This window comes from Scyliorhinus torazame, chromosome 14 (genome assembly GCF_047496885.1).
Source record: "Scyliorhinus torazame isolate Kashiwa2021f chromosome 14, sScyTor2.1, whole genome shotgun sequence".
In the NCBI taxonomy this organism is placed as follows: Eukaryota; Metazoa; Chordata; class Chondrichthyes; order Carcharhiniformes; family Scyliorhinidae; genus Scyliorhinus; species Scyliorhinus torazame.
This window is the reverse complement of record NC_092720.1, coordinates 58,048,332-58,071,463: the sequence shown is the minus strand read 5'-3', so window position 1 is coordinate 58,071,463 and position 23,132 is coordinate 58,048,332. Positions and strand designations below refer to the sequence as shown.

The window sequence follows — 23,132 nt, the reverse complement described above, 5'->3', positions numbered from 1 at the left end:
AAGAATGTGTGTGTGTTTCCATGTCAGCCCTACTGCAGAACTTCACTAAGCATAGTCATGGACCAAGTCAATGGAAGTCCATGGTTGCCATCACCGTTTTAGGGCAGGTACCAGAACAAGATGATGGTATGGCTTCACAAGGCACCACCTTGAAATATCAACTATTCTTTTTACTATCACTTGATTATAGTCTCCAAAGTTCAACTTACTGGGCCTCTCCCAATCGGTTGTCGTCCAGGAAAGGTAGCATAGGAAGGAGTGAAGTCTGGGCCACAGTTCATCCCAGTCAGCCTGCTTGGATCAAGAGGGCGAAGTGGAGTCTTGTTTGCCTATAAAATTAAATACACTTCAAAACCAAAGCAATACAGAACACAAGTGTTTTCTTTTCCAAATGTTGCTATTTATCTGTTAATGCAAAGGTTTTTTAATTTATTATTGAGATGTATGAACATCACTATTGCCCATCCCCAACAGCCCTTCGGAAGGTGGTATACCACCTTAACCATCGCACGTGTAGTAGCTTCATAGGAGTAGCTCACAAAGTCACTTCACAAACCAGTTAAGATTTAATCACAATCCTGTCGGTCTGGAATCTTATGTGGGCCAGGCTGGTTAAGGGCAGCCAGATTTTCTTCCCCAAGACATTGGTGAACCAATCCAGCATTTTCATGGTCACCACTGCTCCATTAGCCAGATCGTTTTTTTTAAAATTCCACGTTTATTTAATAAATAGAAGTCAAATTCTCCAACCGCCGTGGTGGGTTTTGAACTTAAACTTCCAGATCTTCCAGACTTGCAATAATCTCTGGATTATTGGTCCAGTTACATTACCACTATGTCATCATACCCTGTACCCACAAGATAAAGCCAGAATGTCAATTTGAATGAGAGCAAGCAGTATTTGCACAGTCTAGTCTCTTTTAACCCCAACCGAAAAGACAATAATTCTGACTATGCAAGGCCACAGAAGATGGACTGGAATAAAATTAGACTATATCTAATATTCAGATTTATTTTTCTGCCTGCACACCTACTTTAACAATCTGGATTCCTCCACTCTTTAAATAGTTTACCACTTGCATTGTACGTCCTTTCAAATGTCATCCTTCCCTGACCAAAGATATTATTTTTCTGAATCTTTTGTTTATCTACATATTTCACCAGACCCCCAGTATCTTGCAATCAGCTGCATTCTTAAATGTATTGTACTCCTAACTATAGCCAAACTTCAATTTTAAACTGCACAAACTCAAGCCATTTGTATAAATGGAAAACAAGATCCCAATACAGTTCCCTCGGTCTAAACACTACTCACACCGTCTTGGATAAAATTCCATCACACCCATCTCTGCTTTCTGACCCCACCATCTTCCAAGCATGCAGCTACACCCCATAATAATGAGTCTATAAATTTTACAAGTGTCTCTACAAGCATGAAGAGAGAACAAATGTTTTGTATTGTTAGTTTGTTTCCTCGGCTACACTGAAATCCATTATTTCACAAGTTTTTTTTTCTGAACAAGTGTTACTCCTTAGCAGATATAAATCGATGTCATTTCATTTGCACTGGCCAATGTCTGGGTTCAAGAAGTCATGCATAAAATGGGACAACCTGGAGAATGGAGCTGTTACATGCTTTCATTCGGCATTATTACGCTTTAGGACAGGATAAAACCGATAATAGTTTTCCAAACTAGTCTGGAGACATAGGTTAACGCCCCACAATTAATTTATTCTTTATTTGGTAGTGAAGCTCAAGCTCCTTTCTGTCTAATTGTTCAATCTCCTTGCTTAACAGGTGGATAGCTATTTAGCAAATCAGGTAGCAGAAGATTCACAACTGATTTATTGTTATACTATAATTTATTACGAATACCATTTTCCACTCTCCCCTGCTGGATCCTCTCCCTGTCCAGAAGCAAACGCCTGCTGGGGAAAAACCAATTTCTAAAAAGTACAGGTCACACCTGCTCGCAATGCACTCTGAAGCTAGTCTTGGCTTACTCTTAAAAGGACCTGCATTTCTAACATGGTCATCCTCTGACCTGGAGTGGTTTCGAACCATATCAGAATAGCTATAAATTTGTTACTTTTTTTTGCATCTTGCTTCCTTATCAAAGGGATGGGGAACATAGTCAACCTACTTATTTCTGCATGGGAACGAAAAGAAAATACAGTTTATCTGGTATATCAATTAGAATGCCTCAGCAGCTTGGTTTATTGCCCAAATATAAAATATAGTTAAAGGAATGGTTGTGCCGATATCAGGGCAAATCAGGAAATGTGGAGGCAGAACGCATGACAGATATTGGTTACTTAATACTTCTAAAAAAGGATACATTTATATTGCAGAAGGAGTGGGAGATTAGAGGTATTTGATAGGATAACAAGAGACAGGGGAGATGCTAAATAGATTGGCACTCAAAAGTTTACAAGTCACCTGATCCAAATGGGATGCACCCTAGATTGTGGAGGGAAGCAAAGATGGAAATAGCAGAAGCTCGGACCACAAACTTTTCAATCCTCCACGGATAAGACGAGTGGTGTCAACAAAAGACTGGAAGATTGCAGATATTATACCCCTGTTCAAAAAAGGAGGGAAATAAACCTGATACCTACAGGCTAATCTATCAGTGGCAGGAAAACAATCCAGAACAGAGTAAAAGGGCAAAATTAATTTTCACTTGGAAAAATATGGATTGACAAGCCAGCATGAAATTGTTCCAGACAAATAGTGTCTGCAAACTGAGGGCAGCTCATTGAAGGAACAGAGGGTTGATAAATGGATAAAGTGCAAGAGATGCCATCAAAAGGTTTCTGAAATTGGAGAATAGAGCTGAACAAATATTTTCTTGTGGGTGATACCATTACAGATTGGATCTTAAGAGGTGGGATACACTGCACTTAACATTGGCAAAAGGATTCAAGTGGTGAAAGTGAATATTCTGCCGAAGTTGTAGTTTATCTTTCAGGCTCTCCCGATCTTTATACCAAAGGCATTTTTTCAGAAAGTGGACACGATCACCTCGGACTTTGTATGGGTGGGGAAGGTGCCGAGGGTGGGGAGGACCCTGCTACAGAGGCAGAGGCAGCAGGGGGTTTGGCCTTGCCGAACTTGCTTCATTATTATTGGGCAGCGAACGTGGACAAGGTGCAGCACTGGTGGGAAGGAGAAGAGGTAGGAGTGGGCTAGGATAAAGGAAGAATCTGATATGGGGTCTAGTTTGAGGGCTATGGTGATGGCAGCTTTGCCAATGGCTCAGAGTAGGTATTCAGGGAGCCCGGCGGTACAATCCACAGTGAAGATATTGAATCAGTTGAGGAGGCATTTTAGGGTGGAAGGGATGTCGGTGGTAACTCCGTTGTGCGAGAATCATGGGTTTCAGCAGGGGTGGGTGGATAGTGTATACAAGAGGTGGAGAGAAGTGGGGTTGGTCAAGGTGAAGGATCTGTATTTGGAGGAAGGGTTCACCAGTCTGGAGGAGCTAAGGGAGAGGGTAGAGCTGCCGAAGGGGAGTGCAATCAGGTATGGGCAGGTTAGGGACTTTGCGTGAAAGGTCTGGAGGGGGGTTCCCTAGGTTGCCAGGATACACCCTGCTGAGTGACTGCTGCTTCCGGATGTGGAAGATGAGGAAGAATTGGAGATATATATATATATATACACACAGGTGGCTGGGGGAGCGGGGAGGCGGCGGGTGGTGAAGATAAAGGAGAAATGGGAAGTGGAGTTGGGAGATCAATTGGAGAGTGTGGAGTGAGGTACTGTGTCGGGTAAACAGGACCTCCTCTTGTGCAAGGATGAGCCTGATACAGTTTAAGGTGGTGCAGGGTGCATAATGACTTAGGCGAGAATGAGTGGTTTCTTTCAGGTGGTAGCAGATGAGTGTGAGCGGTGTGGGCGGGGGCCAGCGAATCACACACGTGTTTTGGGGTTGCGAAAAATTGGGAAGATTTTGGGCGGGCGTGTTCACGGTCTTAGCCAAGAATTGGACGAGGAGGTGGACCCGGACCTTTCGGTGGCGATATTTGGGGTTTCAGAGAAGCTGGAGCTCATGGAGAGGAGGAAGACCACAACATCGGGTGAAAATGGGTCAAAATCTGCATAGTTGATTGCTGGGAAGTATGTTTCCCAGGGTGTTTATTTGCTGTAACCTGTTTTGATTCAGGTTTGTAATAAAAAATACATTTTATTAAAAAAAAACAGATGTTGTGAAATCGTGTGAAGGTGTAAGCTTCAGAAAGGCAAAAAAAAACACTGGCAAAATAGTAAATAGGGGCATTGAGCATAAAAAGGAAAACCGGAGAAAGATGAGCTAGGCAGTTGAAGTAATGTTTGCAATTCTACGCAACACACTTGTCGAAGGGATGTCAAGGCTTTGAAGGTCCCAAAGGTTTACTAGGTTAATACAAATGATGAAAGACATCAGTTGTCCGCACATTCTCCCCATGTCTACGTGGGCTTCCTCTGGTTTTGTCCCGAAAAAAGTGCTTGTTAGGTGAATTGAACATCTGAATTCACCCTCAGTATACCCAAACAGGCGATGGGAGTGTGGCGACTAGGGGATTTTGACAGCAACGTCACTGCATTGTTAATGTAAGCCTAATGCGACACTAGTAAAGATTATATTATATATTAAGTGGAGAGCTGGATGTGTCATCGAAATGGCACAAGCACAACAGCTGAATGGTGCCTTTGATGCTGTAAGAATTTAGGACTGCATAGTATTTATAGCAACTGGCTATTCAGCCCAACAGGCAGGTTCATGCTGGTGCCTAGCTCCAGATAAGTCTCTTCTCCTATTTAACTGCATCAGCATATCCTTCTTTTCCTTTTAACCTCGTGTCGATCTAGCTTTCCCGCAAATAAATCTACATTAATTGCCAACTGTTCCTTGTGGTACGAGTTCCACAAAAAGAAGTTTCTTTTAAATTTCCTATCGGATTTATTGGTGAGTTCTATAGTTATGGCGCATGGCAATACCACCTCTATGTCTACTCTATCAATGCTTTCATAATCTGAATGACTTCTTTTAGTTCACCCATCAGTCTTCTCTTTCCCCATTGGCCTTAGAACAGAGGGATTTGAGTGGCTGGAAATAGATAAACAGATGTCATCAAGAGTGCTGTCCCATTTATAATTGCTGTCTCAACTTATCGAACTTTTTAAAATTCATTTTCTCAGGAAATAGGGCTTTGATGTGTGCAAGAGCTTAAACTCTAGAAATTAAACATAATATTTGTAAACACAAAATGAAATATCTGGAGGGAACTACAATTATAAAGACAACATGTAGCACCACCATTTTAAAAGGCCAGTATTCCAAGACAATAGATTCCGGTGGTTTTAAGTTAACTTGGACTTGTATTAATGTTCCAATGTCATCCATAACCATAAGTTTTGTAAGAAATATATTATGCAGCAGCATGATCATTTAATCAGACAAGAATATCATTTCAAAGTAATCTTATGGGCATGTAAAATGCATAAATCTGACTTTCCCTACTATGTTTGAACACATGGCATTAATATTTGGAAGACGTGGTATTTTGATATAACCATTGGTCACCAGTTCACTTCAGGTGCACTAAAACCTTCCTTTCACACACTTCTCATCTTCAAAATTTTGAAACACTTTTATTCTAATCCTGATAGTACGCAAGTAATCCCAACCGGTTTTAACCAATTTTATGACACTCTTGTTGGACATAGTTCTTACCTACTCTGCACTTTCCTTCTGGATTAAAAGACATAACCCAGGTATCACTCTACCACAAGACTAAAAAAAGCACCCAAAATTTATTTTGACCAATATCGTACAAACAGAAAAATAAAATGAAAATACTGCAGATGCTGGAGATCTGAAATAACAAAGTGCTGGAAAAACTGTGGTCTGGCATTTATCTGTGAAACGATAAACAGTTAATGTTTTGATTTCAATAGGATTTCTTCTGCTGAGTTTTCCCAACACTTTTTAATTTATATTATGGTATGCACAAATTCCGGGTTGCGTGAGGAACATATTCCACGCTTCCATAAATGCTGATACCTGGTGAAAATACTTGCATAAGTTATGCATTACGGGGAAGATTTTACATGTATTACTAATCAGGGTAGATCTAAAAAATACAGTCATTGCCTATGCCCCAGCCAACAAAATAAAACTCAATAAACCTGTTTCCACAGAGCTTTAACAGATTAATGTTTTTTTGGATTAGAACAAATGCAAATAAAAATTCAAAAGCTCCGAAGTAAAGCATAATTGCATGCCACAATGGATATATAGCAATGACCATCAAGAATGATGCTTTAATGGGAATTACAACTGAAATGGCTTTATATAATTAGTGTACTTATTACTCACCAGACAAGAGGTTTCTGTACACATAAATGGAAGATAGATTTAGAACTCATTGTGATTTTTCTCCTGTTAATTCATTAACCCAAAAGATTTACACAAGTTGCATTGTTCTGGAGCAAGAGAACAAATGGGAACATCTAGGCCCAGAGCGTCTTTAAATTATAAAAGTTTACTCAAGCAACATAAGTGAATCAAAAGCAATGGAACTGTTTTTTAAAAATGAATTACTTATTGCTCCCTAAAGCAAAATGCAGCAGATACTGGAAATTGTAAATAAAAACAACAAATGTTAAAAATACTCAAATCAGACCGCATCTGCGGGGAGAAAAACAAGAGTCAACATTTCAGGTTGATGGCCTGTTGTCAGAACTCAGTCCTGAAACATCAACTTTCTTGATATCTCCAGAGATGTTGCCCAATCTGTCGGGTACTTCCAGCATTTTCAAGTTTCCATTCCTTTTAGGTTATTTCAAAATACCTGCTGCTAAAACTACCATTTCAATCAAGACATGCACTGCGTACCTTATCCAACACAACATCACTAATCGCTGGTAGACCTTCAGGTTTCTGCATGCTAGCAAAGATGAACTGGAACCCCAAGAGAAATTCACGGTCATATTTCTTCTTGTCCTCAAGATTAAGTGGTTTCCAATTTTCTAATAGGTGCAAATAACATTAAAAATTAAATTGTGTACATTTCCGCTTTATACTACTATATGATTATTGAGTATTTGAATTAATAATAGTGTGATGGAACCAGTAGTTTCAAAGCTTGTATTTTTTGAGACAGATCCCAACTGAAAAAGAGAACAGAGAACGGAAATCCCAGTTTCTAAGGAAACTAACACTGAAACCAGGATTGGAAAATGTCTGGGGAGACAGAAGCTGGTAACAGAACCTTATGAAAATGATGCAGAAACGTCAGAGCCCAAATAATGATTATGATCCGAGTGATGTAGTACAGGAAGGCTGAAGAAGACAGAGGCGAGGCCTAGAAGCGGACAGCAGGCAAATATACAGCTGCTGCAGCTGTTACTTGAAGGTAACATTGTTGAAGCTTTGCCATTCAGACTGTTGTTGGCAGAGTTGAAGCTATCCAGACCGTTGCAAGCAGAGTTGATGTGGTTCTGTAGACATGTCATTTTAGATGAATAACATGCCCTTGGGTTTGCTGTCCGCTGAGGATCAGGCTAGATCCTAGACGAGGAGCTGAAATTTCTCATGAGGAAAACAGAGTTTTGAAGGACTTTGTGACGGAGATTGATGCACTTTATGCTGCCACGCCAATTCATAAGATCTATCTAGCTGTAGCTTAGTTGTATGGATAGTCCATCATAGACTGTAATGTCTGTTAAATCATGTTTAATTTGTACTGATTCTGGATTTGAATATAGGTGGTTACCCAAGGTGCAGCACGGTGGCAGTGGTTAGCATTGCTGCCTCACGGCGCCGAGGTCCTAGGTTTGATCTCGGCAGCCAGTGGTCTGTATGGTGTTTGCACATTCTCCCAGTGTTTGCATGGGTTTCGCCCCCACAGCCCAAACATGTGCAGGGTAGGTTGATTGGCCACTCTAAATTGCCCCTGAATTGGAAAAAATGAATTGGGTACACTAAATTAAAATAAAAAAAATAGGCGGTTACCCAATGTAATACTTATTGTTTGTATTGTTTGAGACTTGAAAACTGTGGAATGTTGTGGCTTCATTTTTACTGTTTTTATTATTTGGATTTCTGATATTTCTTTTTTAAAATGTTACTGATCTCGACCAAGATCTTAGCAATATTCATCACCTTCCTTAAAGACTGTACAAACTTTACACTCTTAAGCTTCTCTCTCCTCACATATTCCACTGTCCTTCCACAAAACAATAAAGTATTCCCCATCTGCAGGTGAATAAATTAGAAATTGAATTCCTTTTGCTTAAAATATTCAGTGCAACAAACCGAGGGGAAAAAAAACAAAGATAGACGTACAACAAACAGCACTATCAGAAATATTTGCAATATTTTTAGCTAATGTTGTGCTAAACATCTAGATCTACGGCAGTTTATCCCCACCTAGTGGCAAATGACCAAATAATAAGCATAAAAGACAAGTTACTGCTCGAGCAATTACAACATTTATAGCTTGCTGTGTACAGTAGTTTGATGTATTGGATACAATCAGAATGAGATGATGATGATGCATACACAGCATGGGTCAGGAAAGTGATAAAGACCTGGTTAATTACACTGTTCAATTAAAAAAGCCCAATTGTCTCTGTGCTTCCAGAATTTAATAACCAAAAGGTGATTTGACAACTGCTGAAAAAGGTTTGACTGGTTTTGTAGTCACTTACATGCATTAACAGAAATCTTCTCCTCCAAGAGCAGGTTACATGCTCCTAATTTGGGCTTTGCAAATGTTTTAGTTATGGAATTTTTCAATTATATTTCCATCTCACCTTCTTTGTATTGATATTTTTGATCTAATAATTTAATTCCATCTGGCTTGATGTTCTCTACATCTTGTTTATCCTCCTTTTCTTCCCATGTTTCCTCTGGCTCATCACGGACGGATGGAATTACTTCATTCACTTCGACAGATGCAGCAGCAGGCTGAGCATCAGTCTCGGGTGCAGGTTCTTTTACCTGAGACTGTAGAAAAACAATTTGCTTTAAGTGTACAATTCCTAATTGATTGTTTAGCTCATTTTGAATTGCTGTTGGCAGCATTTAAATGAGACTTCTAAATACCTATGATGTGGAGATGCTGGCATAGTAAGAAGTCGTACAACACCAGGTTAAAGTCCAACAGGTTTGTTTGGAATCACAAGCTTTCGGAGCGCAGTCACTCACCTGATGAAGGAGCTGCGCTCTGAAAGCTAGTGATTCCAAACAAACCTGTTGGGTTTTAACCTGGTGTTTAAGACGTCTTATTGTTCTAAATATCTGGGAGCACATGTTTGGGTCACATTATTAATGGTTCATAAAAGTGGCCAAACACACAAGTTTTGACAGGTGGCGTGACACTTTCCACAATCATATCCTGGGCTGTTACTTGCATTAGTTGATACTAGATGTCTTTTAAGGATTTATAAAACACATCCACTTCAATGACAAATTCTCGGGGTCTGTGAAATTAAGGTGGCCAAAAGAAGGTTGCTTCCCAAAATACGAAGTCAAAACTATGCAAACTAAAAGTACAAAAATATCTTCCATACTACAAACCAGAAAATTTATTGAGAAGTAATTTGAAACTATTTTACTGGGAACTGAAAATTAAAATAATTGTTCCAGAAAGAGGCTTAATAATTCACCTTCGCCACTAAAACCCAACTATTTTTTGTAGGTTTTTTAAAAAATAGATAAAATCACACCCAATGGGAAAATATAGTTTTTATTAAATAGCTTGATATCAACACATGTTTTTGAATTGCTGATTCAAAGCCAAAAGAAGCCTTCTTTCCAACTGTAATCTCGCACTGATGTGCAAGGGGAGCAATAGAATCAAGATTCAATATGGTCAGTATTCCACTGCCTGAAAGGCTATGAAACACAAATTAGAACACAAGTATGAAACCTCGAGGGTCACATCGTATCAAAGGGAAGCAAGGTGCAAATAGTCCTTGATACGGAGGGAGACCTCATTTATTGATTTGTTAATCTTTTAAAATCATTTATCTTAGCATTTACTTGGAATTTCAATGCAGCATGCAAACCTACTCCACACATCAAAAGTCATTACAGCACAGGAGACGGCCCATCAAATACATGCTGGCTCTCAGTAGAGTAATCCAGTCAGTCCCATTCCTCCGCTCTACGTCCGTAGCCCAGCAAGTTTATTCCCCATTGAAAATTATTGATTACCTCTACTTCCACCATCCTCACTGGCAGAACATTCCAGGCCATTATTATCTGCTGCATGAAAACATCGTTCACACCCCTGCATCTTGTCCAAAGCCACAAATGTGTCGCCTAGTCTTTCTCAATCAGCAAATTGGAACAGCTTTTATTTGTCTACTTTTATCTATACAGCAGCTTTAACATGGTTTAGTGTTAATGGCATTCTTCCAGTCTTCATTATAACTTTTGATGACAAAATATAGGTACTACCAACTGGCCTTGCCAGCAGATATCTTCCCTAATCACCTATAGGAAGTAGTAATTCTACATTGTACTCAACCACTTCATAAAGCAAAACAAGTACCTCTTTAAAAGCATCTAGTAGGTCGCCAACTGCTTCTTTCTTATTCAAGTCCTTCAATTTCCTCTTCTTCTTTGGCACAGATACAGCTGCTGCTATAAGGAGAGATTTTAGTGAGCTGGCAACATTCAGAATTATTCTATTCCAGTATTGGATCAATCCTACAGATAGGTAAAGGTGAAGTCCAATGATGCATTGCATGACCATTGTCTTAATCATCTGTAAACAGCAAGCTAACACAATTAAGTTTCTGTTCGTGACGTTGCCAAGACAGAGCTAATTTTTGATTATGTTAAACTTACAACTTAGCTACTCATAGAATTTACAGTGCAGGAGGCTGCCCAATGAGTCTGCACCGGCCCTTGGAAAGAGCACCCCACTTAAGCCCACAGCTCCACCCTATCCCCATAACCCAGTAACCCCACCTTTCCTTTTGGACACAAAGGGCAATTATCATGGCCAAGATACCTAACCTGCACATCTTTGGACTGTGGGAGGAAACCGGAGCACCTGGAGAAAACCCACGCAGACACGGGGAGAATGTGCAGACTCTGCACAGACAGTAACCCAAGCCAGGAATCGAACCTGGGACCCTGGCGCTGTGAAGCAACCGTGCTAACCACTGTGCTACCGTGCTGCCACATTGGCGTAAAAGGAGAAAAATAAAGATATATACAATATAAAAATCGATAGCAGTCAGATAGTCTAAATCCAATACACACAATATTGACATATTGGAAGGCTTCAGCCAATATTTAGCACTACAATTTGTGTTTTGCACAATTTTAATTACTCTTGTAAAGCCTGGTCCATCTTAGAATACCACTCAGTCCATCTGCTTTACAATTTCGAGCAATCAAAATCAAGCACTCCAGATATTTCAATCTGAATAAAACTTTGTTCCATGCATATTACATATATGTGGTCGCTGGGTGTGGTGGAATAAAACATCTGGAATTTGGAATTAAATGGCTAACAATGACCAGGAGACCATTGTCAATTTATTATAAAAACCCACCTGGTTCACTATGTCCCTGAAGGAAGGAAAGCTGCACTGCTTACCTGGTCAGGCCTACATGCGACTCCAGACCCACAGCAATATGGTTGACTTTAAAAAAAAAAAAAAATTGAGTACCCAATTCATTTTTTCCCAATTAAGGAGCAATTTAGCGTGGCCAATCCACCTACCCTGCACCTTGGGTTGTGGAGACGAAGCCCACGCAAACACGGAGAATGTGCAAACCTCACAAGGACAGTGATCCAGAGCTGGGATGGAACCTGGGACCTCGGCGCATGAGACAGCAGCACTAACCACTGCGCCATGCTGTCCTATGGTTGACTCTTAAACATCACTCCATTGTATGAAACCACTAAAAAAGGTATAAAAGGAATGAACCCAGACGGACTACTCAACATTGATCTAGACATCAGAAAAGCAATGGCAAACCCAGCCCTGTCTGCTCAACAAAGTCTTTCTATTTTGAAAAAACAATTTAGAGTACCCAATTATATTTTTCCAATTAAGGGGCAATTTAGCGTGGCCAATCCACTTACCCTGCACATCTTTGGGTTGTGGGGGTGAAACCCATGCAGACATGGGGAGAATGTGCAAACTCCACATGGACAGTGATCCAGGGCCAGAGTTTGAATCTGGGTCCTCAGCGCCATAGGCAGCAGTGCTAACCACTTTGCCACCGTGCCACTCCTCAGCAAAGTTTTCCGAAATAACATCTGGAGACTTGTGCCTAAATTGGGAGGGCTGTCTCACAGACTAATCAAGCAACAGCCTGACAGTCATAATCATAGAATCATACTTTACAGATAATGCCCCAGACACCATCATCACCATCCCTGGGTGACTCAAGTCCCACTGGTAGGACAGACTCAGCAGAGGCAATGGGACAGTGGCATACAGTCGCCCTGGAGTCATCAACATCTACTCTGGACCCCATGAAGTCTCATGGCATCAGGTCAAACAAGGCAAGAAAACTACCTGCTGATTACCACAAATTAAAAGCTAATGAATCAGTACATGTTGAGCTTTGAACCCACCCAACTTTGAAGAACACACATGTATCTATGCAATCAAATCATTGGTATTTATGGGAAAAAAGTTGAGTCCCCAACATATAATCCTTAAGAATACGTGACCAATTAGAGGACATTCCCTTTATCTGTACTGGTCTCCTGCGCCCGACTAATTACCAACCCTCATCAGAGGTTAGCCAATTCCATGTGCTTTGACAATTTCTTGTGCGGAACCTAATCCAATCTTTCCCAGATATCCATATACATTTAGACATTATGGATAGGAGTGTGTTGAAGACTTATTGAAACAAAATTAAACTAGACTATCGAGTTATGCCCTACCCACCACAAATCCATGCTGACACCCTGATACTGCTCCTAGTAACAGCAGCTTCTACAAAACTGATGTTAACTGAGCTCTGTAATTTCCCTTACAATTCCCTTCCCCCACCAAATTCACAATCTTAGCAATTTTTCAAAAGAGCTTTGGAAAATGATAAAGGATCTGCAAGTTCCCTGGGACCTATATAAAAAAATCCAATAAATAAAACATCAAAGATGCAAGCTTCCCCTGTTTCACTTAGGTGAAATAGGAGATCCTGGAGATTTACTTATCTTCCTTACCTTTTTTCATTTACTACAAACTAAAAATCAATAAATTCCTCGGACTTACTTTTGTGTTCACCTGTACACATTTTTTTCTCATTAACCTTTTTGTAACTCATTACTTTCCTTAAATCCTCCTGATTTATTCCAGTCTGCTGGATTTCCTCTTTCCTTTGCATTTGTATAAGACAGTTTAAGCCTGACACCGGCTCATCTCATTCTTTGTCTTTTTGCTTATTCGGTGCATTTCTATAATACCAATTTCTTCCCTTTGCTTGCAAGTTTAGCCATAAATGGCTCAATCCCATTAGTTACACGTTAATAAAGCTCTCAGTTCAGCTGACCAATTAAGGAAAATAATTAACATGGTATTAGAATACAAGTAGGAAACTAATTTTCCATAGCAATGTTCTGAGCCCAAAAGCAACATCAATAATTTACCTAAGCTGCCAATATCATAAATTCAACACAATACAGCAAAGAACAAAGAAAAGTACAGCACAGGAACAGGCCCTTCAGCCCTCCAAGCCCGTGCCGACCATGCTGCCCGGCTAAACTAAAATCTTCTACACTTCCTGGGTCCGTATCCCTCTATTCCCATCCTATTCATGTATTTGTCAAGATGCCCCTTAAATGTCACTATCGTCCCTGCTTCCACCTCCTCCGGCAGCGAGTTCCAGGCACCCACAACCCTGTGTAAAAGCAGTTACAAAGTAGTTTAAAATTACATAATTGTTCCAACCAATTTTTAAAATAAGCTGCAAAATGTATCTGTTGAATTAGAGGACAAAAGCCACAGTAGTTCATCAGCTACAATATTGAAACCTGGACACTGAAATAAGCTTTATTAACTAACATCTTTCATGAATACCTTGCATAGGATTGTCATTTGTCTGGTTTAAAGCTGCTGCGGTTGATGAGGCATCCTGTGATTGGATTTCTAAATTGTCCTCCTCCTCCTTCTCAGAAGGTACTAAGACTACAGCACTTGCTTCAGGCTTTGTTGCTGCAGGTTCAGAAATTGGACTGATGTCAGATTCCTGCTGAGCTTCTGAAACTTGGGAATCCTGCCCTGTTGGAAGTTCCAGACCATTAGTCATCTTCAGCTCTTCGGGTTGTGCAATGGGAGAATCAATTTCAGCTTTGTGGGGGGGACGTGGAGCCTCAAGCGGAGCTTCGAGGGGAAGTCGTGAAGCTTCGAGGGGAGCTTCTAGGGGAGGTTGTGGAGCTTCGAGGAGAGGTCGTGGAGCTTTGAGAGGAGCTTCTAGGGGAGGTTGTGGAGCTTCAAGCGGAGCTTCTAGGGGAGATTGTGGAGCTTCAAGCGGAGCTTCTAGGGGAGGTCGTGGAGCTTCGAGCGGAGCTTCTAGGGGAGGTCGTGGAGCTTCGAGCGGAGCTTCTAGGGGAGGTCGTGGAGCTTCGAGCGGAGCTTCTAGGGGAGGTCGTGGAGCTTCGAGCGGAGCTTCTAGGGGAGGTCGTGGAGCTTCGAGCGGAGTTTCTAGGGGAGGTCGTGGAGATTCGAGCGGAGCTTTGAGGAGAGGTCGTGCTGCTTCGAGTGGAGCTTCAAGCGGAACTTCTAGGGGAGGTCGTGGAGCTTCAAGCGGAGCTTCTTGGGGAGGTCGTCGAGCTTCAAGCGGAGCTTCGAGGAGAGGTCGTGGAGCTTCGAGCGGAGCTTCTAGGGGAGGTATTGGAGTTTCGAGCGGAGTTTCTAGGGGAGGTCGTGGAGCTTCGAGCGGAGCTTCGAGGAGAGGTCGTGCAGCTTCGAGTGGAGCTTCTAGGGGAGGTCGTGGAGGTTCTACGGGAGGCCGTGGATCTTCGAGCTTAACTTCGAGGGCAGGCCGTGGAGCTCCGAGCGGCGGCAATGCAGCTTCAAGGGGAGGTTGTGGAGCTGCGAGGGGAGCTTCGAGGGGAGGTTCTGGAGCTGCAAGGGGAGCCTCAAGAGGAGGTCGCGGAGCTTCTAGGGGAATTTCATGGGGAATTTCAAGGGGAAGTTGCGGAGCATTGAGGGGAGGTTGCAGTGCTACGAGTGGAGGTCGTGGTGCTTTGAAAAGAGGCCGTGGTGCTTCATGCAGCGGCTGCAGCGCTTCGAATTCTTGACCAGGGTCATCTACTTGTCCTGCCATAGCACCATTACTTTCCACTGCCAAATCTTTTGAACTAGATTCCTTGGCAATCGCCTCTTCTTTTTGCAGTTCTTGGAACTTCTCAGTTTCAGTTTCCTGCATTTCTTTAGCTGCTGGTGGCAAAGAAGTAGGTTCTGTCAAAGGGTTCATTTCATTATCAGTATGATCAGATGGTAAACAATCTGTCACGGTCACATCACAAGAGACTACAGTGGTTGTAGTGTCATCTGGCTCAGTGACCAGAGTTTCCAGCACTTCCTCAGAGTCTGTTAATTTAGTGTTCATTTCAGACTTGCTTTCCACTTTGTCAGGTGTAATAGATTTCTCAGGTTTGTTCAAGTCATCTAGTAGTTTTGTTGCCACTGCAGGAGACTTTGGCTTATCTAATAAAACCAAAAAGAATACTTATTAGCAGAATTAAAACAGCTTCACCATTATGCAACTGAAAACAGTTGCATGTACAAGATGGATATAAGCCTGCAATCACAGGTTAGAGCCTAGAGGCGGAAACTGCTGGGAAGATGGTGGCTAGTGGTAATGTCATTGAACTGGTAATCTAGAGGTCTATGGACACAAGTTCAAATCTCACATTAGCTGGTGGAATTTAAGTTCAAATTAAAATAACATGGAAAATAAAGCTATTCTCAGGAATTGTAACCATGAAACAACAATTGTCATAACAATCCATCTTGCTCGCTAATGTCATTTCAGGGAAAACAATCTGCCATGTTTAGATGGTCTAGCGTACATGTGACTCGATACCCCAACAATACGGCTGGCCCTTAAATGACCTCTGAAGTAGTCTAGCAAGCAATTAAGTGCAAGGGCAATTAGGGATGAGCAACAAATGTTGGCTTTGCCAGCAACCCCCATATCCCTTAAAACAAAAACAGCTGAGGTAGCTGACGAATCCATATTAAACTGGGGACATCTGCAACTCCCATTTAAGCCACTTTTTAAGCGTCTGCAGTTAGCTTGCCTGTGTTGAAAAGTATCATGGTTTGGCATTGTTGAAGCCAGGACTGCCTTCCAATGAATGAGTTGGCAGCAGAGTCCTTGTGCTGAAGTTTAAACCGAGTTTACTTCAGAAAGTCACTGAAAACATAGCCAACAGGTGCCATGTAAAGTCAGTGACTGAAAAATGTGTGACAGTCAACAAGTGTAAAAGAATGAAAACTGCTCATTTCTGTAGCTCTCGACCCCAAACGCAGCTCAATAGAGTGAGCTCATATCCTAAATAATAATGTTCAAAATTGTACAAGGACTTGCTGAATTAAAAACGGTAAACTTGTCCCTGTGCATCAGTGATACAGAAGCCAGTAAATCCGAGACAAAATTAGCTCAGAATAGTGATTCTTTTTTGTTGCCTATCCGTCATGACTAACCCCAACCTTTAATCCACAGGTGGTATATTGAGTGTGATGGGAGATCATGACTGACCAGGGTACGATTTCTTGGAAGAGATGGTGTCATCAGGTGTCCCCAAACACAAAACGATAGCAGTACCCATATGTGTACAGATCAATTATAAATAAGTTAGGAATTTAGTTAGTTGTAATTACTGCTATAAGCCAAATATAAATTACAAAAATGATTGCAGGAACAAATATTCGCAACCAAAATTACAGCATTAACATTTTATCCATATCAAAAATATACACCATCTCATTTGATTAGATGAGTGAAAGCACATATTTGCCACAATCTAATGATCTACTGCTTGACTCACCTGGTCGGATGACGACTGGCACTGGATGAGGATTTTCCCCATTAGTCTGTACGGCACTACCTCCGTCTAAGCTTCCAGCAGACTGTTGAATGGAAAGGACAGCTAATTGGTACAGGACAAATCCAGTTTTGATTTCCAATGCCCAATTTATACATACAGCCATAGTTATTTTGTCTGGTGTTGTCCAAACCTTTAGTATGTTGTGTGAAAAGAAGCAATCCTAAACTCTTGATTTAGGATTGTCAAAATTTTGCAGGATGGTGCAATACTAGCAGTGCTGTACAAAAGAAATTGCTGAATAGCCACAGGTGTAGCTTTAGGTGACAATTTAAACTAATTTTAGTAGTAAATTCCTTCCATTCACATATGTACCTCATTTGCATATAGTTACTTCACGGCTCCCACCATTCATGGAAATAAAGTAGCTGCAACATCTGAAAGTACACACTGCTTTTCATTTTGTCTTATTTGACCCATTAACATGGTCCGTGCCTTGTGTTTTTATGTGTATTTAAACACCCGACTGTCCTCCATTGTTGTCTTATCTATCATAGAATCCCTACAGAGTAGAAGGAGGCCATTTGGCTCATCAAGTCTGCACTCGCCCTCTAAAGAGGGTACACCTGCCCTATTCCTGTAACCCCACCCAACCGTTGGACATTAAGGGGCAATTTAGCAATGGCCAATCCATCTAGCCTGCGTATCTTTGGACTGTGGGGGAAACCAGAGCATCTGGAGGAAATCCATGCAGTCAGGGAACAACATACAGACAGTCACCCAAGAGGACAGAATTGTGCCTGGGTCCCTGCTGCTGTCAGGCAGCAGTGCTAACTACTGTGCCCCCCTGCGGCTACTAATCACAAATACAAGCCAGATTCCTTAACTTGCCACATGCAGCTAATGTATTGGATGACACAGATCTACCAGCTAAGCAACATTTCAACTTTTTCTTTTTGCTGATAATCTTGGATTCTGACCATTTGGCACATTAAATAGATGCTATGGAATTCAAATCAGAACACTGTTTAATTGAATTTCTAAACATCAAGTTCAGAGATTAATTGCAGAGCATTTAAAAATAAAGTTGAAGCAACTCATGGCACTAACTTGAATCTAGCATGTGCATATGACTAATCCAAGCTGCACCCCCTTATCAGTAAAAGTCACTAACCCCACATTATCAAGTTCCAAATGGTTTGATCCTATCTACATTTTGAAGTCACCACCACTGTCAGTTTTTTAAAAAAAAGGTTTTCTTGGTGGCGGTGTGCACGCAATAGCAGGGATATTCATGCAGCACAACTGAAGGCGGTCAAATACGATGATATAATTTTTGAGTTAGGCAGATTAATAAATACCACATACAACTGCTTGCTTGATTTTTTTTTAAAAACACTTCAGCAAGAACCATTCTAAAGTCATACTTATCAAAGGACTCAATGATGTATCATATGTGCACTGCTTCTCAATGAAAGAAAAACAATAATAATTTAATAATCTTTATTGTCACAAGTAGGTTTACATTAACACTGCAATGAAGTTACTGAGAAAATCCCCTAGTCGCCACATTCCGGCGCCTGTTCGGGTACATTGAGAAAGAATTCAGAATGTCCAATTCACCTAACAGCACGTCTTTCGGGACTTGTGGGAGGAAACTGGAGCACCCAGAGGAAACCCATGCAGACACGGGAAGAACGTGAAGACTCTGCACAGACAGCGACCTAAGCCAGGAATCGAACCTGGGACTCTGGAGCTGTGAAGCAACAGTACTACCCACCGTGCTGCCAAGATGCCTACGTTTCACAAAATTCAAGGCATTGTTAATAAAAATCAAAATGCCATACACAAAAATTAGCTGGTGATTCTCCATCAAGTCTGCCCTTTGCTGTTCATAAAACGTAGCTCACTTTTATATGTTGCTATATTCTCCACAATCTCGCCATTTCGATGTGAAATTGCTGTTTCTTTGTTAGTTTTAAAATTTTCAAGACGTAGCAGATGGGTAGAGGCATCTCCCCATTTGATAGTTTTTAAAAAACGATCAAGAAGCGCCTAGGCACCCATTCTTCAGACTAAGTTCATAACTAAATCCAACTGTCTAAAGACATGTGTACAAAGCAAAAAATCATTAGCTCATGGTATTGTGAGAATACATAGTGGTGTCAACGGGTCACATTGCAGACATCTCTCATTTCTATTATTGATTAAAGGTCGATAATGCAAAAGGTGGAGGAAAATTCCCTAGAGAATCATTTCACTTAAATAATCTGCAACATTCCACAAGCATTTCTAACACTACTCAAGGGCAACTCCTAAAACTTTCAAAACTTTGCAAAAACTGGTGAGAAAATTAATCCTCCTAAATATTTTTGAGCTGGAATTTCAGCTGGACAGCTGAGGACAGATAGTATAATGTAGAATGTGACAGCTGCTTTGCATTCAAATGGCAGCCATGAATTTGCATGGTAGGCATTCTTTAAACTCTTTGAAAAGAGTTACAATTTTTTTTTAAATTTAAAGTACCCAATTATTTTTCTCCCAATTCAGGGGCAATTTAGCATGGCCAATCCACCTAACCTGCACATCTTTGGGTTGTGGGGGTGAAACCCTTGCAGACACGGGGAGAATGTGCAAACTCCACAAAGACAGTGACCCAGGAATGGGATCGAACCCAGGTCCTCAGCGCCATAGGCAGCAGTGCTAACCACTGTGTCACCGTGCCGCCCATATAGCTGCAATGTTTAAAGTGCAGACTCCCTCATAGCTGACCTATAGCCATTTAGAAGTTTATATTATTTCACATCTTTAATGATATTGTTGCATTTGCCAGTCCGAACAGATTCAACTTAGTAAAAGAAACTTCATCGCGATGGAGTAAATAACCTTCAAAAGCTCTAGGTCTTCTCAGTTGATGGTAGAAAACATTTAACTATCGATAGTGATTAGTGATAGTGGTTAGTTTGCATGGGAAACCAGTAATCTTCTCTTTTGTAAAGTTTCTGATTTACTGATTCTGGCCTTGGAATTTTGCAGCAATTTGAAGAAATCATTTTAACTCGAGAAAGTGGGGTGAAATTGAAGGAAATAACTAGGTCTCAAACTACATGCATGTGGGACATTAACTGGAGGAGGAATTAACGCACTATGCTATACTTATTCAAAGTTCATACTTGTGCTGCAATTATTGCATAGAAGTTCCTCCCACCCCGATTCTTGTAACTATCAGAATAAAGAGGATTTTTCTCATAGCTAAGGATCTCACAAGTAAAAAAACTCGAAACACAAAGATTCTATGAAACCATGTTCAGATTCTACAATAAGACGTACCCACAATTTTTCATCATCTCAGATAGAAAATATGTTTTCCAGATCAACCTTATAATGATCAGATTAAAAGTATTTACATATAGATCCGAATTAGAGAAACTTCAAGACCTGTAAATGGATTACAACGTAAGAAATTTGATACATTATATAGTAATTTTTTTTCCATTCAGCCTTTAAATGGTCAGTTACAATAAGTCCTTCATTATTTAGCAATCAAGATCACAGAATCAAGAAATGTTCTGCCATGCAATTGTCATGGTGTAGTAGCAAATAAAGAATTCAAAACAGTCGATGAAAGGCATGATCAGAAATAGACCCATGTACTTTTTGGGGGTGATAGAAGAGAAAGAATATAGGTACAGATTCCTATTGCCATATTATCTACTCAAAAGGCAGATCAATTGATAGTATAGATGCCAACCTTCCTGAGAAGCAAATGAAGCAGCTATGTCATGTTGACTCGAGTCCATACAAGCAAAGCTTAATCTGTAAACAGTCTCAAGTGTATAATATGTTGCAGTGAAAATGAAATGAAAATCGCTTATTGTCACAAGTAGGTTCCAAATGAAGTTACTGTGAAAAGCCCCTAGTCACCACATGCCGGCGCCTGTTCGGGGAGGCTGGTACGGGAATTGAACCTGCACTGCTGGCCTTGTTCTGCTTTACAAGCCAGCTGTTTTAGCCCACTGTGCTATGTGACAAAGAGCAATTTGCTCTACTGATGGAAGTTGAAAAGTTAAAAGCTAAAGTTTGGCCTGTCCATTCCTTGACAAAAGGAGGGCAATTCAGGTCCATGTGAAAGTGTTTTGGTTGGAGACCTCGAACAATGTCACAGCCATTAAAATGACTCACTAAATAAAGGGAGGCTTGCAATATACATTCATCAGGAATCAATCCCAGAGTAGGTAATAAATTCCAAAGTATTGGAGAACAAAATTTAATGAACATCAGAACCTGAAAATACTGTAGTTGGCACTTCCCAAAGTTAATTAGCCACTGTGTCTCATCGGAGCTGTCAAACCCATAATGAGGCAGGTTTGAGGCTCATTTGTTAAGCACCTTAGGAACAGGTATGGAATCGGAGAGTTCCCATATTCTGGTTGGGTCATTTAGCACTGACCAGTCTGTTGACAATGATTCAATATGAAGGTTTCAAATATGTTGAAATATCAGTCTGGTGGTTCCAAGGCAAAGTGCTGGACAATAAAGTCTGTAATCAAGACTATGGTCAGACTTTTTTTGATATTTCCTTGACATACAATCATGATTCTTCTGATGTTAACTGAGCTATGGCACCAAAGTGTAATTCCAGCATGTATACACTTCAAAGGCACTTCATTAGCTACAAAGCTTTTTGGGACGTGATAGGCACTATATGCATACAAGTCTTCATCATCTATATGACATTAAAGTGAATGGCCCCCCAAGGATGCCATTTGAGTAGATTTGAACAATAAGAATCTAGGGCAGATGTTAAAACACCTGATAGCCAGTTGAACAATGAAATCTTAGTTTAGATTTAGTCAGAGTGAAACACTATCACCTAGTGTTTCTTTTGTGCTCAATTAATGTCCCTCAACCTTCATACAGTTAACCACAATTGATACAGAATTAACATATGACACTTGGCATTGTCAGGATATCAAGATTTGAAGCTAGCAACGGTCAATTCAAAAGATTCCCCCACTACCCTCAGCAAGTACAGAATAGCATCTGCATCAAATCCTGTAGAAAAGTAAGACCTGCACATGGCTACAGTTACCATTCTAACCAGAGGAACTGAAAGAGCATAGAAGGTCAATTTTCATTAAATGATTTTTAGAAAATTGCATTGTAGAAAGTAAGCATTAATTAGCATATCTTGATGTTGTAGATGGTGAAACACAAGTTGGAAGTAGCAAAATAAAGCACTAATTCACAGGGAGTGCTTGCCTTTTGTACAATGTGAAAGAGTAAATGAAAAGTTGTCAGCTCAGTTCTCAAACCTCAAGAAACATCAACTCCTACTTTTTTGCTTATGGTTTATCCTTGTGGTTAGTGGCAGATACAAAATAGCATTCGAAAAATCAAAGTAACGGGCCTGAATGTGCAAATTTCCAACTGTGCAGACGATGTCCCAAAACCAAGAGCAGTTACAGAAAGCCAAGCATTTTGTGAAGACGCAACCAGAATTGAACGTGAAAATAGTTGTCACATAATCCACAGAGGTGATGTGATTTCTCAGATATATTTCAAAAACGGAAATATATACCTTTGATTCAAAGTGAGAGATTTTCTCATATTAAAGTCAATAAAAGCATAATCGTACATGCAATACATAACGATGTAAATCAATTAGGTTTGCAGTATGCTTTTAATGCTTTGGATATCTAGACTAAAAAGCAAATAAGGTCAGAACAGTAGAATACAAACATTTCCAGTTTCTGCAATTCAGGCAGCAAGAAGCAAGAGCCAGCATACTACTTGCCTGTGGCGGCGTTGGTGTGGAGCCGGATCTTCCTCCAGACATAATCTCTTCAGTGATGTCTTTTCCACCTTGGTTTGGATCCCTTATCCGGATCTAACAAGTAAAATATCCACAAAATAGATAGGTCAAACAAGCAACTTTCTTCCTTCAATATAGTTTTCTTCATTGTTTGAGTAAGGTTCATCTGCACACAAGGACATCATCAATGCAGGAATCAAGAATCTGTTAGTTTGAGAGCTTTACGTCACTGCTTGATCTCCCAAATGTATTGGCCCTCCATCAAAGCTGCCAGTGCCCGTGTGAGAGCAAA

The 23,132-nt window shown here is 40.6% G+C and overlaps 1 protein-coding gene across 11 annotated transcripts in view; it reads right to left on the bottom strand.

Moving 5' to 3' along the window:
• LOC140389755 (eukaryotic translation initiation factor 4 gamma 1-like) overlaps positions 1-23,132 on the bottom strand; it is a 163,418-nt gene that overhangs the window by 51,639 nt on the left and 88,647 nt on the right. For 10 of the 11 annotated variants that reach the window (XM_072474244.1, XM_072474238.1, XM_072474248.1 and 7 more), the window contains 7 exons: positions 22,823-22,915; positions 17,029-17,110; positions 14,051-15,682; positions 10,549-10,640; positions 8,804-8,996; positions 6,882-7,015; positions 210-329 (listed from right to left, as the gene is read on the bottom strand). In XM_072474244.1, the coding sequence (XP_072330345.1) occupies positions 210-329; positions 6,882-7,015; positions 8,804-8,996; positions 10,549-10,640; positions 14,051-15,682; positions 17,029-17,110; positions 22,823-22,915 (2,346 nt within the window). The remainder of the gene's footprint in view (positions 1-209; positions 330-6,881; positions 7,016-8,803; positions 8,997-10,548; positions 10,641-14,050; positions 15,683-17,028; positions 17,111-22,822; positions 22,916-23,132) is intronic. The other variant, XM_072474243.1, reaches the window with a different exon arrangement.